At 43.6% G+C, this 16,487-nt stretch overlaps 1 protein-coding gene across 1 annotated transcript in view; it reads left to right on the top strand.

The window, feature by feature from the left end:
• LOC140483138 (zinc finger protein 292-like) overlaps nucleotides 1-16,487 on the top strand; it is a 208,054-nt gene that overhangs the window by 149,518 nt on the left and 42,049 nt on the right. Inside the window, exon 5 of the mRNA XM_072581126.1 lies at nucleotides 13,385-13,587. Coding sequence (XP_072437227.1) covers nucleotides 13,385-13,587 — 203 coding nt within the window. The remainder of the gene's footprint in view (nucleotides 1-13,384; nucleotides 13,588-16,487) is intronic.

Here is a 16,487-nt window from a genome sequence, read left to right as displayed (position 1 = left end):
TCACCTGCACAACAACCACGCCGCGCCGTGCCCAGCCCAGCCCAGCCACCGCCCCCACACCAGGTCCTAGTTCCCTGCCCTGCTGTATTTTCACCATTCCTCCAGACCTTCCTTTCTCTGAGGATGAAAGATCAGTCCTCAGCAGAGGCCTCGCCTTCTTCCCCCTATGCTCCTGGATTAACGAGTTCAACACGCAGCGAGATATCGAACAATTCTTCTGCTGCCTTCGCCTCAGCGCCTACTTCGTCAACCAGGATTCTCGCCCACCCTCTGACGACCCCTTCTCCTGCCTCCTACACACCCCATCCACCTGGACACCCCGTGCGGGCCTCTTACCCGCCCTCTGTCTTCATAGTCAACTGCCGCCACGACATTAACCACCTCAACCTGTCCACCCCTCTTACCCATTCCAACCTCTCACCCTAGCAACGTCCCGCCCTCCACTCCCTCTGCTCCAACCCCAACCTCACTATCAAACTGGCAGACAAGGGAGGCGCGGTGGTAGTTTGGCGCACCGATCTTGACATTGCTGAGGCCAAACGCCAGCTCGCGGACACCCCCTTGACCATGACCCCACCTCCCACCACCAAAACATAATCTCCCAGACCATCCATAAACTCATCACCTCAGGGGATCTCCCATCCACCGCCTCCAACCTCATAGTCCCACAACCCCGCACCGCCCGTTTCTATCTCCTGCCCAAAATCCACAAACCTGACTGCCCCGGCCGACCCATTGTCTCAGCCTGCTCCTGTCCCACCGAACTCCCCTCTGCATACCTCGACACTGTCCTGTCCCCCTTAGTCCAAGAACTCCCCACCTACTTTCGAGACACCACCCACGCCCTCCACCACCTCCATAATTTTTGCTTTCCCAGCCCCCAACGCCTTATCTTTACCATAGACATCCAGTCCCTATACACCTCCATCCCCCATCACGAAGGCCTCAAAGCCCTCCGCTTCTTCCTTTCCCGCTGACCCAACCAGTACCCTTCCACTGACACCCTCCTTCGACTGATTTGAACTGGTCCTCACTCTGAACAACTTCTCTTTCCAATCCTCCCACTTCCTCCAAACCAAAGGAGTAGCCATGGGCACCCGCATGGGCCCCGGTTATGTCTGCCTCTTGGTCGGATATGTGGAACAGTCCATCTTCTGCAACTACACTGGCACCACCCCCCACCTTTTCCTCCGCTACATCGATGACTGTATTGGCGCTACCTCGTGCTCCCACAAGGAGGTTGAACAGTTCATCCACTTTGCTAACACCTTCCACCCCGACCTCCAATTTACCTAGACCATCTCAGACCCCTCCCTCCCCTTCCTAGACCTCTCCATTTCTATCTCTGGCAAGTGACTCAACACGGACCTAGGTTACACCTCCTCCCACCCTGCCCCCTGTTAAAAACACCATCCCATATTCCCAATTCTTCCGCCTCTGCCGCATCTGCTCCCAGGAGGACCAATTCCAATACCGAACAACCCAGATGGCCTCCTCCTTCAAATACCACAATTTCCCCTCAGACGTGGTTGACGATGCTCTCCACAGCATCTTCACTTCTTGCTCCTCCGCCCTCGAATCCCACCCCTCCAATCGCCACCGGGACAGAACCCCACTGGTCCTCACCTACCACCCCACAACCTCCAGATACATCGTATCATCCTTCATCATTTCCGCCACCTCCAAACAGACTCCACCACCAAGGATATATTTCCCTCCCCTCCCCTATCAGTGTTCCGGAAAGACCACTCCCTCTGTGACTCCCTCGTCAGATCCACATTCTCCACTCTCCACTCTCCACCAACCCAACCTCCACTCCCGGCACCTTCCCCTGCAACCGCAAGAAATGCAAAACTTGTGCCCACACCTCCCCCCTCACTTCCCTCCAAGGCCCCAAGGTATCCTTCCATATCCGTCACAAATTCACCTGCACCTCCACACACCATTTACTGCATCCGCTGCACCCTATGTGGCCTCCTCTACATTGGGGAGACAGGCCGCCTACTTGCGGAACATTTCAGAGAACACATCTGGGACACCCGCACCAACCAACCCAACCGCCCCGTGGTTGAACACTTTAACTCCCCCTCCCACTCCGCCAAGGACATGCAAGTCCTTGGCCGCCTCCATCGCCAGACCATGGCAACACAACGCCTGGAGGAAGACCACCTCCAACCACAAGGGATGAATGCAGATTTCTCCAGCTTCCTTATTTCCCTCCGCCCGCCCCCAATCTCCGTCCCAACCCTTGGACAGCACCGCCTTCTTGACCTGCAATCTTCTTCCCGACCTCTCCGCCCCCACCCCCTCTCTGGCCTATCACCCTCACCTTAACCTCCTTCCACCTATCGCATTCCCAACGCCCCTCCTGCCTATCTTTTATCTTAGCCTGCTTGACACACCTTCCTCATTCCTAAAGAAGGACTTATGCCTGAAATGTCTATTCTCCTGCTCCTTGGATGCTGCCTGACCTGCGCTTTTCCAGCAACACATTTCTGATCTCCGGCATCTGCAGTCCTCACTTTCTCCTGGTCTAACCAGTGCTCAGTAGAGCTGCAGCATAACCTCTTGGCTCTTAAACTCTGTCCCCCGCTCATGAAAGCCAATCCAGTGTACACCTCAACAACCATATCAATTTGGGTAGTAACTTCTATTCCTCCACATTGCCAAGAATCTTGCCTTTAACTCTGTATTCTGCATTCAAATTTGATTTTCCAAAATGAATTGCTTCATACTTTTTTCCAGGTTGAACTCCATCTGCTACTTATCAGCTCAGTTCTGCATCCTGTTAATATCCTGTTGCAACCTACAACCCCCCTCTACACTATCCACATCTCCACCAGCGTTTGTGCCATCAGCAAACTTACTAACCCACCCAGCCACGTCCTCACCCAGGTCATTCAGAAAAATCAATGAACAAAGGTCCCAGAACAGATCCGTGCAGAGCATCACTGGTCACTGAGCTCCAGGCTGAATACTTTCCATCTACACCATATGTCCACCACACCTATGGCTGTACTTCATTATCAATGTGTTTTGTTACATTTTCAAAGAATTCGATAAGATTTGTAAGGCATAACCTGTCCCTCACAAAGCCATGCTGACTATCTCTAATCAAACTATTGTTTGACAAGTAATCATAAATCCTGCCTCTCAGAATCATCTCCCAATAATTTGCCCACCACAGACATAAGACTGCCTGGTCTGTTATTCCCAGGATTATCCCTATTCCCTTTCTTGAACAGGGAATAACATTTTCCACCCTCCAGACATCTGGCAGTACTCAGTGGACAGTGAGGACACAAAGATCATTGCCAAAGGAGCAGCAATCTCTTCCCTAGCTGCTTGTAGTAACCTTGGGTATATCCCGTCTGGCCCGGGGACTTCGGTTTTCCAAAATTTTCAGCGCATCCACCTTCTTTAACATCAACCTGTTCGAGCATAAAAGCCTGTTTAATGTTGTTCTCCCAAATGTCAATGTCCCTCTCTCAGTAGTAAAAACTGAAGCAAAGTATTTATTAAGGACCTCCCCTACCACCTCCAACTGCAGGCACAGGTTCCCTACACTGTCCCTCATTGGCCCTACCCGCACTCTAGGAAAAAATGAGGACTGCAGATGCTGGAGCTCAGTCGAGAGTGTAGTGCTGGAAAAGCACAGTGGGTCAGGCAGCACTCAAGAAGCAGGAGAAATGACAACCCTGATGAAGGGCTTATGCCTGAAATGACGATTCTTCCAGCTCCTCAGATGCTACCTGACCTGTGCTTTACCAGCACTACACTCCCGACCCTACCCTCCCTCTGGCCATCCTCTTGTTCCTCACAGAAGTGTAGAATGCCTTAGGATTTCTCTTAATCCTACCTGTTAAAGCTTTTTCATGCCCCCTTCTTGCTCTCCCAAGTCAATTCTTCAGTTCCTTCCTGGCTATCTTGCAACCCTGTATAGCCTTGTCTGATCCTTGCGTCCTGAACCTTAAGTAAGCTTCCTTCTTCCTCTTGCCTAGATGTTCAACATCCCTTGACACCCAAGATTCCTTCACCCTACCATCCCTTCCTTGCCTGAGTGGGATAAACCTCTCCAATACTATCAGCAAGTGATTCCTAAACTACCTCCACATTTCTGACATGCATTTCCCTGAGAATATCTGTTCCCAATTTACGCACCCCAGTTCCTGTTGAATAGCATTGTAATTCCACCCCCCACACCAATAAATACTTTCCCATAAGTCTGCTTTTATCCCCCTCCATAAATATAGTAAAGGTCAGGGAGTTGTGATAACTATCACCGAAATGCTCTCCCACCGAGAGGTTGTAGGTTGTTGGTTGCAACAGGATATTAACAGGATGCAGAAGTGAGCTGATAAGTAGCAGATGGAGTTCAACCTGGAAAAAAGTATGAAGCGATTCATTTTGGAAAATCAAATTTGAATGCAGAATACAGAGTTAAAGGCAAGATTCTTGGCAATGTGGAGGAATAGAAGTTACTACCCAAATTGATATGGTTGTTGAGGTGTACACTGGATTGGCCTGGTTCATTGCCAAGCATCAAATCTAGTATGGCCTCCCCTTCAGTTGCCTATCTACATATAGAGTCAAGAATCATTCCAGGACACGCTTGACAAAAACTACTCCATCCAAACTATTTGAACTAAGGAGGTTCCAATCGATATTAGGGAAGCTTAAAACCACCCATAACGACAACCTTGTTGCTTCTGCACTTTTCCAAAATCTTCCTCCAAATCTGCTTCTCTGTCTTTGTTGCGATTGGGGGGTCAATAGAAACCTTCCAATAAAGAGAGTGCTCTTTTCTTGTTTCTGACTTCCATTCGTACTGACTCTGTAGACCCTCCTCAACAGCCTCCACTTCTGTGGCTGGGATACCATCCTTGATTAGCAATGCCACTCCCCCCTCTTTCTCACCTTCTGGTAATCTAAAGATAATCCCCTATTACTTAACCACCCGACCAATTTTTGTATCATCTGCAAACTTTACTTATCATTATTTCATTACATATTGTTATGTAATTAAACAAAAATATAGTAATTTGCTATTTAAAGTACTTCCCACTTGCTGCCAATCCTTTTTTACTTCAAACTCTGTTCTTTGACCTACCTGGCCATTGTAGGTCTTCGCCTTTCTGAGCCTCTGGACAGTAGTCTTTCTCAGTCTCCAAGTTGCCACCTCACCAACCTTCAGATTTGAGCTCCCCAATTTATCCTTTTACTACCACCCTTCCAATGTCCCCAGTCACCCTCTCTCCAAACCACCATCTCATTTCTTTCTACTGAACCCCCTCTGCAAAAGGTAAGAGGATCTGCTTTGACTCTTCAAGTGGACTTATGGTTGGTTTCACCTATTTGAGCAGAATTTTTCCTTTTCACACTTGCTTCAATTGTAAAGCTGCTGGGAGCAGCTTCCAAATTAATGTTGGGATTTAGGTGGTGTAAGCAATGCTGCAGCCTTGCTGGTTTTACTTGGAGGAGAAGATTCCTGTCCTGTCCTGGCCTGGTGTTTCCAACATTGGAGGCCTACTAAAGATAGGATTTAAATAATGAATGGTGTGTACCTAGGGAGTACTTGCTGTACAGGTCCATAGATCCCTGAGGGTGTCAGCAAAAGTAGACTCTGGTGGTGAAGGCATACAGAATGCTTGCTTTCATTAGCCAGGGAATGGAATAAAGGAGCAAGTAGATCTTGTTACAACTTGTATAAAAGTTGAGTTAAGCTGTGTGCAGTGTGGTCACCACACTACATCAGAAGAACGTGATTGCAGTGGAGTCACCAGGGTGAAAAGTCTCTGATATGAGGAGAGACTGGATGGAGTGGGTGGTTTTCCTGGGAACAGAGGAGGCTGAGGGGGAATACCATTTAAGATATACAAAATTACGGGAGGTGTTGACAGTAGATTTTCCCTAGGATAAACCAGAGAGCATAACTTATAAGATGAAGAGTCAGTGGTTCAGTGGAAATCTGGAGATTTTTTTTTCATCCAAATGGTGATAGAAATATGGAAAGAACTGCCTTAGGTAGTGGAGTCAGGTACTCAACATTGAAGAAACATCTGAATGAGCACTTAAAATACCAGAACATAGTAGGCTATGGCCCAAGTGCAGGTAAGTGGGATTAGTGTAGTTTTGTGATTGTTGGTCAGCATAGACATGCTGGGACAAAAGGCCTGTTGACTGACTTTAATAAATCCGTTGCAGAATAAATTGTTTCATGGTAACAGATTCTTGATTAAAGAGATTTCTAATTAAAAAGGAATCGAGCATAACCTAGACCTGCTTGAACACAACTTGCCACCTGCCAGGGAAAGTTGCTGCTCCTGCCTTCAGCAATGCACCTCCAAACTCCTCACTCACAGCAAGGGTTTAGAAGAAGGAAGCTATTGCAGAAGGGAAGCTGCTTTCAAGTTAAGAAACAGGGAGACCAGAAGTGCAGGGTCAACAGCAAAATTCAGGGACAAAGGCCATTCCGTTTAGCACACTGCCCTGCATCCAAACAGCTAGAAATGACATCAAAATAAATTTCATAATATGAAACAAGAATACACAGGTGCTGCTGGCTTAATTTAATATCAGTGTTAAAGAGGATGGTGTTAAATAGGGAGTTGTGTACACTGCAAGCTGGAAATAATAATTACTATGTTTTAAATTGTACTTGGTGATCTTATTGAAACGTACAAGTTTCTGAGGGGACTTGAAGGGGTGGATGTTGAGAAGATGCCATCACTGTGGGGAAATCTCCAACTTGGGAAATGGTTGCAGAATAAGGGGACTCGTATTTAAAACGGAGATGTCCAGGGACGTCATAGAGTTGTATAGCATGGACATAGACGCTTAAGTCCAATTTGGCCATGCTGACTAGATTAAACCAATTAATCTAGTCCCATTTGCCAGCATTTGGCCCATACCACTCCAAACCCTTCCCCTTCATATATCCATCCAGGAACCTTTGAAATGTTTTAATTGTATGAGCCTCCACCACTGTCTCCTGGAGCTCTTTCCATACACATACCACCCTCCACATGAAAAAATTGCCCCTTGGATCCCTTTTAAATCTTTCCCATCTCACCTTAAACCTATGCCCTCTAGTTTTGGACACTCTACTCTGGAGAAAAGACCCTTGGCTATTCACTCTATCCAGGCCCCTCATGATTTTATAAACTTCTGTAATGTCACCCCTTAGCCTCAGCTCCAGGGAAAATAGCCCCAGCCTAGTCAGCTGCCCCCTATAGCTGAAACCCTCCAGCCCTGGCAATAGACTTGTAAATCTTTTCTGAACCCTTTCAAGTTTCACAAAGTCTCTCCTATAGCGAGGAGACCAGAATTGATTGCAATATTCCAACGGTGGCCTAACCAATGTCCTGTGCAGCTGAAACATGACCTCCCAAATACTCTGGCCAATAAGAGCAAGCATACCAAACGCTTTCTTCACTATCCTAGCTACCTACAACTCTACTTTCAAGAAACTATGAGCCTGCTTGTTCAGCAGCACTCCCCTGGAAGTGTGTATGTCCTGCACTGATTTGCCCTTCTAAAATGCAGCACCTTGCATTTACTTAAATTAGACTCCATCTGCCACTCAGCCCATTTACCCATCTGATCAAGGTCCCATTGTACTGTGAAGTAATCCTCCTCTGCTGTCCACTACACCATCAATTTTGGTGTCATCTGCAAACTTATTAAGCATATCTCCAATGTTCATATCCAAGTCATTTATATAAAGGACAAAACGCAGTGCCCCCAGCACCAATTTTTGTGGCATACTATGGTCCCCGGCCTGCACTCTGGAAAATAATCCTCTACCATCCGTTCGGTCTTCTACCTTCAAGCCAGTGCTGTATGCAAATGGCTAGTTCTCACTGTATTCCGTGAGAACTAACCTTACTGGTCTGTCATGCAGAACTTTGTTGAACATTTTGAGGTTCTTATTGATCACGTCCACTACTCTTGCTTTCATCAGTCCTCTTGTGTTTATTTAAAGGCGAGTGTAAAATACTATATTCCACATGCAATTTTATTGTCCACCACTAGGATTTAAGCAAACACACTTTATTCTTGCAATACAGTGAAAATATAAACTGAAGTACGAAATCGCATAATTGTAACGCTATTGAAATACTTAACAAGAAAATGTACTATTTAAGGCCACTCATGTACTTTTCTAATATTGTTCAATTTATTGTTGTACTACAATTCAGTGAAAGGTGTTTTGCGTGTATATGGGCAGATCGAATCATACAAAGTGCATCAGGGTAGCAGAACGAAGTGCAGCATAATGTTACAGCTGGAGAGAACGTGCAGAGATCAGAATTAACATTTGAATGGTCAGTTCAAAAGTCTGATAACACTGGGGATGAAGCTGTTCTTGAATCTATTCATAAGTCCATTCAAACTTTTATGTCTTCTACCTGGTGAAAGAGTATTTCTGGGTGGGAGGGGTCTTTGATTTTGGTCACTTTCCCTAGTTAGTGGGAAGTAAATAGGCAGTATTTTATCAGCTCGCTCTTGGCAAGGCAATTTAGCATTCCTTGCATGCTGTCTTTCTCCATTCCAACCAACACAAATACTGAAAAATTAAGTCTACCTCTTTTATTTCTAAGAGGAAGCCTCTAGTCTAAGACTTCACTCTAGCAAACTTGATCTCAAACTTTTAGCTCAGCAGCAAGTAGACCTTCAAGTAGCTGAAAGCCAGACTAAAAGCCGCCTTGGGTCTGTGTGAGCCCTGATCCTACCCACTCATTATTCTATTGCCTCGTTTTTAAAAAAAAAAGCACCCAGGGCAAATTCAGTGGCTGTTTACCACTGTTTGTGTGAAGAAAACATTCCGGCATACTGTGGCAACATTTCACCGCAAGAGAAACTGAACAGAACATATCTCTCTTAAAAAGCATGATACTATCATAGTTTTGTCCTTAGTATTGTTGAACACTTTATGCCAACTGTCAAGACTAGGTCAGAAGTCCTGTGAAGAGGTGCATCCACCATCTTTATACCTAAGGTTTCAGAAGAACATTGACACACTGACACGCTGGTGAAATGAACAGATGCATGGCAGTTGAAACTTGCTAAAAAGAAAAATACCCTAACACATTTGTTCTAATGTTAAAGAAAAGAAATAGTTTACATGTACAATTTTGAGGAAAATACAGCAAAAGAGATTTTGGGGTGTATTTGTAGAAATCTTTAGAACTCACTATTTTGGAGAGACGAGGTAAGCAGGAGGGTCGCTTAGTTTTATCAATAGTGTAAAAGACGTTATCCAGTTCTTTATAAAACATTCACTAGGTCTCATTTTGAGTATGATATTCAAAACACAACACTACAAGGATATCAAAGTTTTAAAAAGGATGCAAGAAAAATTTACTAGAATGGTACATGGCTATCTGGAGAAGTTAGCATTCTCCTTAGATGGGTTAAGATGACATTTGTTAGAGGCTTAAAAACTTTGATCTTATTGTAACTTTATAAAGGAAAGAGGTTCTTCTGCAGCTGTACAGGGCCCTGGTGAGACCACACCTGGAGTATTGTGTGCAGTTCTGGTCTCCAAATTTGAGGAAAGATATTCTGGCTATTGAGGGAGTGCAGCGTAGGTTCACGAGGTCAATTTCTGGAATGGCGGGACTACCTTACGCTGAAAGACTGGAGCGACTGGACTTGTATATCCTTGAGTTTAGAAGACTGAGAGGGGATCTTATTGAGACATAAGATTATTAAAGGATTGGACACTCTGGAGGCAGGAAACATGTTTCCGCTGATGGGTGAGTGTCGAACCAGAGGACACAGCTTAAAAATGCGGGGTAGACCATTTGGGACAGAGATGAGGAGAAACTTCTTCACCCAGAGATTGGTAGCTGTGTGGAATGCTCTGCCCCAGAGGGCAGTGGAGGCCAGTCTCTGGATTCATTTAAGAAAGAGTTGGATAGAGCTCTCAAAGATAGTGGAATCAAGGGTTATGGAGATAAGGCAGGAACAGGATACTGATTAAGGATGATCAGCCATGATCATATTGAATGATGGTGCAGGCTCGAAGGGCAGAATAGCCTACTCCTGCACCTATTGTCTATTAGGTCCCATTTAGAATACTGTGCAATTTTGGCCCCCACACTTCAGGAAGGACATACTGGCACTAGTGTGTCCAGCAGAGAGCCACATGGATGATCCCTGGAATGGTAGGCCTAACATCCGATGAATGGCTGAGGATCATGGGATTGTATTCATTACAGTTTAGAAGGCTGAGGGATGAACTAATAAAAATTTACAAAATAATGCATGGCTTAGAAAGGATAGACACTAGAAGTTGTTTCTGTTGGGGAGACTAGGATCCGTTGGCACAGCCTTAGAAATAGAGGGGGTCAACTTAGAATGGAAATGAAGAGACATTTCTTCAGCCAGAGTGTGGTAGGCCTGTGGAATTCGTTGCCATGGAGTTCACTGGAAGCCGGGATGTTAAATGTCTTCAAGGAAGAGATTGATAAGTTCTTGCAAGATCAAGAATTTAAGGGCTATGGGGCAAGTGTGGATAAAAGTTGAAATGCCCATCAGCCATGGTTAAGTGGCAGAGTGGACTCCTTGTTGTGGTTCTGGAGTGGACCCCTATGTCTTATGGTCTTATGAAACATATAGGATCCTTAAGGGCTTGATAAGGTAAGTGCTGAGAAAATGTTTCCCATTGAGAGAGTCTAGCACCCAGAAGGCATGTTCTCAGAATAAAGAGGTGCCAACTTAAGGAGGAATATCTTCTGAGAGTTCAGTGTCTTTGGAGCTCCTTTCCACATAGTGCTATGGAGGCAGAGTCCATGTGTAGATTTAAGGCTGCGATGGATTTTTGATCCGTGGGGGAATTTAGAGTTACAGGCAAAGAGCAGGAAAGTGGGTGTGAGGCGTGTCAGATTAGCCATGATCCTATTGAATGTCAGTAGGCTTGAGGGACCAAATGGCTTATTCCTGTTCTCATTTCTCATGGTTTTATTATGAAGCTTTTGATAGAGGGAATAAGACAAAAATCATTTCCAGTTGAAGATTTTGGTAAGTGAATGAAGCTTGAAAGGAATGGAGTGGATGTTGTCTGTTTTAAATTTTAAGAAAACCTTTTTCAAGTACAGTATAAAATGCTGGTTAACAAAATTGAGCACTGCAGGAGAGTCAGTGTCAGTTTCAATAAAACAAGTTAAGAACTGAAAACAGTGAGTTATAATAAATATGGAAGATAGTGGACAGTGGAGTGTTCCAAAAGTCAGGCGAAAATGAGGACTGCAGATGCTGGAGATTAGAGTCAAGATTAGAGTCGTGCTGGAAAAGCACAGCAGGTCAGGCAGCATCTGAGGAGCAGGAAAATCGATGTTTCGGGCAGGAACCCTTCATCAGGAATGAGGCTGGAAGCCTCTGGGAGTGGAGAGATAAGTGGGAGGGGTTGGGGCTGGGAAGAAGGTAGTCGAGTGTGCAATAGGTGGATGGAGGAAGGCGTAAAGGTGATAGGTCAGAGAGGAGGGTGGAGCAGAGAGGTGGGAAGGAAGATTGACAGGTCGGGCAGATCATGAGGTTGCATTTTGGAAAGGCAAACTAGAGCAGATGTTATACATTTAATGGGAAGACCCTGGGAGTATTCATCAAAAGAGCACAGGTGTATAGTTCCTTGAAAGTGAAATTGCAAGTATACAGGGTGGTGAAGAAGGCATTTGGCCCCCTTGCCTTCATTGATCAAAACATTACATATAGGTATGTCATGTTGCAGCTTTACAGGATATTGGTGAGGCAACTTTTAGAATACTGCATACAATTCTGGTCTCCCTTCTTTCGGAAAGATGTTGTTAAAAGTGAGAGGGTGTAGAGAAGTTTGACAAGGATACTGCTGGGACTGGAGGGTTTGAGTTGTGGGGCAAAGTTGAATATGGCAGGGCATAGGAGGCTGAGGGATGACCTTTTATAAAAGTTTATATAATCATGAGGGGCACGGCTAAGGTGAATAACCAATGTCTTTTTCCTTTGGTGGCAAGTCCAAAACCACAGGGTATAGATTTAGGGTGTGAGGGCAATGGTTTTGAAGAGGACCTGAGGGCTAATGTAGTGCTTGTATTGCTGCCAGAGGAAGTGGTGGAGGTGGTTACAATTAGAACATTTAAAAGGCATCTGGACAAGTATATGAGTAGTTTCTATTTCCATACTGTATGACTCTGACTCGTATACTGGGGTATTGAATAAAACACTAACAAGATGCTGCTGATATAAAACTTGGGGAGGTAACAAATGACATAATACTAATTAAATGCAAGAGGTCATGGCTAGCCTGACAAATTAGCCATACATATAGAATTTAGTGCACAGCTGTCAGAAGGGGTAGGGAGAAGCAGTGTAGACTTTGTGGAACAGTTCTGAAGATGTGAGGTAAAAACAATGATTGCAGATGCTGGAAACCAGATTCTGGATTAGTGGTGCTGGAAGAGCACAGCAGTTCAGGCAGCATCCAAGTAGGTCTGAAGATGTGCAGAACGTGGAAGATCTTGGGGTCTGTGTGCAAGACCTTTTGAACGGTGGCAGAAGTCGCTGCAAAGAAAAAGGATCTTTGGGTTTCAGAACTTGTGACATTGCATGCAAAGGCAAGGAAGTTTGCTGAAATTTTAGAAAACTCTGGTTGCACCACTACTGAATATTGTTCAGTTTTACTGAAAACACTGCTGTAGGTGAACAAGGTTTGACCTGTTAAGTTTTTAACATAGAAAAAATGTTCACATTACTTCATGGTGAAATGACTATGGATACAAAGTTTGGCCAGAAGATGCAAAGTAGGGGAGGGAAAGGTTTTAAGCATTGAGTGGTAATGACCTGGTACAAGGATGGTGGGAGCACATACAATTCACCATTTCAAAAGGAAATTGGATGAGCAGCTGAGTGAAATAAACGTGCAGGATAACACTGATAGGTTGAGGAAATCTAGCTGATGGATTGTTCTGCTGAAAGCTAGTGTAGACACAATGGACTAAATTCTTCATTTTGTCATTTAATGACTCAAAGGTCTATACCAGAGGACAGACATCAGTGGTGATTAGTAAAACAACCAGACGTGACACAAGCTATTCATGCAGTGAGTTATGATCTGAAATGCACTTTCTGAAACTGAAGTGAAAGCAAACTAACTAGTAAGTTTCTAAAAGGAACTGGGGGAGAAAAGTTGAAGGGCTATGGATAGAACCAGGAATTTAGATAAGTCGACAGTTGTCCTGGATCCCAGATTTTGCATGTAAACTGTCTAGTTGTATTGACTCAGACATAGTGTATTGCGATTGGGTAGAACTGAGGTGATAATTTCAGAAACTTTATAGTCAATAAAATTTTGAAGTAAAAATAAGCAAAAATTGAGAATATTGATGGATTTTTGTCTTTACAGTGAGTGAATTTCTAATGCAGGAAGGTCCTGCCCTTCTTGAAATGAGAATCCGACACCTCTTGAAAGGGAAGCAAATTGATCAGGCTACAAAGTTGGCAAAAGTTTGTGCAGAACATTCAGAAATCGGCAAAAAGAGTATTTTTAAACAAATCTACCTTACCTGTCTCTGTACAGCATCATCCAGTGATATTTTGATGGAAGAGGTAAGCTTGACCAAGTTATTAAACTTTTATGGTTTTTCTAAAGTCTAGTAATTTTGTGAAAAGTCACTTTAATAATTGAACATATGTACTTTCAAGGATTTTTCCATCAACAGTATTATTTCCAAAAGAATAATTTCATCTGCAAACAAGAATTAACATTTCTTTTTAGTAATAAAGTTTCTGTAGCCAGAATTTAACTGTTGAGAAGTAGACCCTGAGAGAACAGAGACCAATAAATCATGCACCTTCTCAACCTATTTCCTTCCTCTGCAATAAACTGGGGAGACATTGGTGTCGTGGCATTGTCATTGACCTAGTAATCCAGTAGCATGGCTAATGATCTGGGATGAATGTTCAAATTCCAGCAATGCCAAAAAAAACCCATGAAAATTTGCTATTGAAATAAATGTCCATCTGGTTGTTAGTGTCCTGTTTAGCAAAGACGTTTAGCATTTTTCCTCGATTTAGACTCCGTGTGAGTTCAGAGCCACAGCAATGTTGTTAATCCTGACTGTCCTCTGAAGTAGCCTGGCGAGCCACTCAGTTATATCAAATTTCTACGAAGCTTAAAAAAGGAATTAGACCAGATGAATTGTCTGACATTGACAGCAAGTTGTTGATTCTTACAAGTCCTCCTTGCAATTATTTGGGGCCAAGTGCCAGAATTGGAAGAGTGGTCTCTCAAACAAGTCAAGCAACAGCCTCATGTAGTCATACTCTCAGAATCATACCCAACAGACAGTGTCCCAGATAGCCCCCACCCTCCTGAATATCAATCGAGGTGGCAGAAAAACGGTATAAAGCCAAGAATGAGTTATCCCGGAGTCACCGACGTTGTCTCTAGAACCCATGCAGTCTTACAGTATTAGGTCAAACATGGGTAAGGAAAGCTTCCAGTGACAGACCCACAGCCCTCTGAGAATAAAGAATGTTTGCTCATCTGTCTAAAATAGGCAACTACTTATTTTAAGCTATGATCTCTAGTGCAAGGTCCTCCACAGGAGGAAATATCCTTTTGACATCCACCTGGTCAAGTCCTTTCCATGTTGTGCATTTCAATTATGTCACCCGTCACACTTTTTCTAAATACCAGAGGGTGTAGATCTAGCCTCACCTGCCTTTCCTCATAAAGCAATCTGCTTATTCCTGTTTATCTAGTAAGCCTTCTCTCAACTGCCTCTAATGCATTAACATTTACAGTACTTAACAAAGTACTCCAGGTGCATTCCTACTAATGCTCTATAAAACCAAAGCTTAATTTCCTGAACTTGCATTCCATTCCCTCCACAACAAAATTCAACATTCCATCAGCTTACCTGATTTACTTGCTGCACCTGTATGCTGAGATTTTTAAGCGCATTATCGTGTGAGACATCTATTTGCTTTCTTAGTGGGACTTGTTTTACATTAATAATGAGACATTGTTTACCGTGAGATGTAATTTGTTATCGTTGAAATATAATATATGCAATTCTACAAAGCTGGTCTTTCTTCTAATTTCCTGAATGATCTTAGAGTTTTAAATGTCTATGCCTTCGCACTAATTTAAGATTCCTTTTGTGAGCAAAAGATGGTAAAAATGTTTATGCTATCCTGATTACAACTGGTTGAACTGAAGTTGATGGTGTTCTTCTGCTCCTAAGGTTCCTGCTTTTTGGTGCTGATATTGTCTGTGGAGTGAGAGAGAGATCCCCCTGATTTGAGTGGCCTCACTTAACTAGTTATCTGTGTCATTGCCAAGTACATTGCTTAACTGCAGTTTGATATGACAATGTAATTAGCATTATTCAGTAAATTGTGTTTCTGTCCTAGGAAGGGTGTTAGAAAACGCTGTATTGGATAATGTAATTTGTTGATTGAACCAACCCTCGGAACCAGGCTGTCTCAAACAGTTCTACTGAAACTCAGATCTATTGTTCCACCCAAAACCTTGCAGCATTGTTGCAAAAAACACCTATTTACTAGTAAATCAAGGTGAATGGCTTCCATATTTGTCTGACTTGATCCAGTTCGACAGTGAATACTACAGGTTTCCTGGCTTAATATCTCAGTTCTACTGCCTCATTAATAATCACTATAAACGATCAAGATAACTGGTTTGCATGATCTGTCTGATCCAATTTCCAGCATGCCATTCAGTTGGCCAGTGTTGCTTTTAATGTCCCAAAAGAGCTGTTCATTTATTTAGAAATGACATTCCACTACCTGCAAATTAATGCACCAGGACAGCCAGATCTCTCTATCTGAGCTTTGTCACCGTTTTTGATAACTTTCTTCTATTTTATTCTTTCTGCCATAATGAATAATTTCATACTTTCCCACATTGTACTCCATTTGTCAACTATCTGTCCACTCTCAACCTATCTATCCTTTTGTAGATCCTTGTATCATCTTGATAACTCTCTTTTCTACCTATCTGTCATCAACAAATTTAGGTACTGTTCCTTTGGTCCCTTCATCCAAATCATTTATATAAATTGTGAAGATTTGAGGGCCCAACACTAACCTCTGTGGTACACCACACATAACATTTTGCCAGCCTGAAAAAGGCTTTTTATTCCTCGTGTCTGCTGCATATTATCTCCTACACCATGAGCTTTTATTTTCTATAATAACCTCTGAGGCACCGCATCGGGTACCTTCTGGAAATACAAATACGATGTAGTCCCTTTGTTTACTGCACAAATTACTTGTTCAGAGAACTCCAATAAATTAGTTAAGCACGATTTATATTTATCAAGACCACATTGACTCTGCTTGATTGCCTTGAATTTATCCAAGTTCCAAGATGAGTAAATGTTGTAGAGGGCCATGTACAAGAACATAAAACAGGTGGCCCACTATGTCTGTGCCTAGCATGATGCCATTCTAACCTAATCCGATCTGCCTGCATGTGGTCT

The sequence above is a fragment of the Chiloscyllium punctatum genome, chromosome 11 (genome assembly GCF_047496795.1).
Source record: "Chiloscyllium punctatum isolate Juve2018m chromosome 11, sChiPun1.3, whole genome shotgun sequence".
Lineage (NCBI taxonomy): Eukaryota > Metazoa > Chordata > Chondrichthyes > Orectolobiformes > Hemiscylliidae > Chiloscyllium > Chiloscyllium punctatum.
This window is presented reverse-complemented; position numbering and strand designations above follow the sequence as displayed.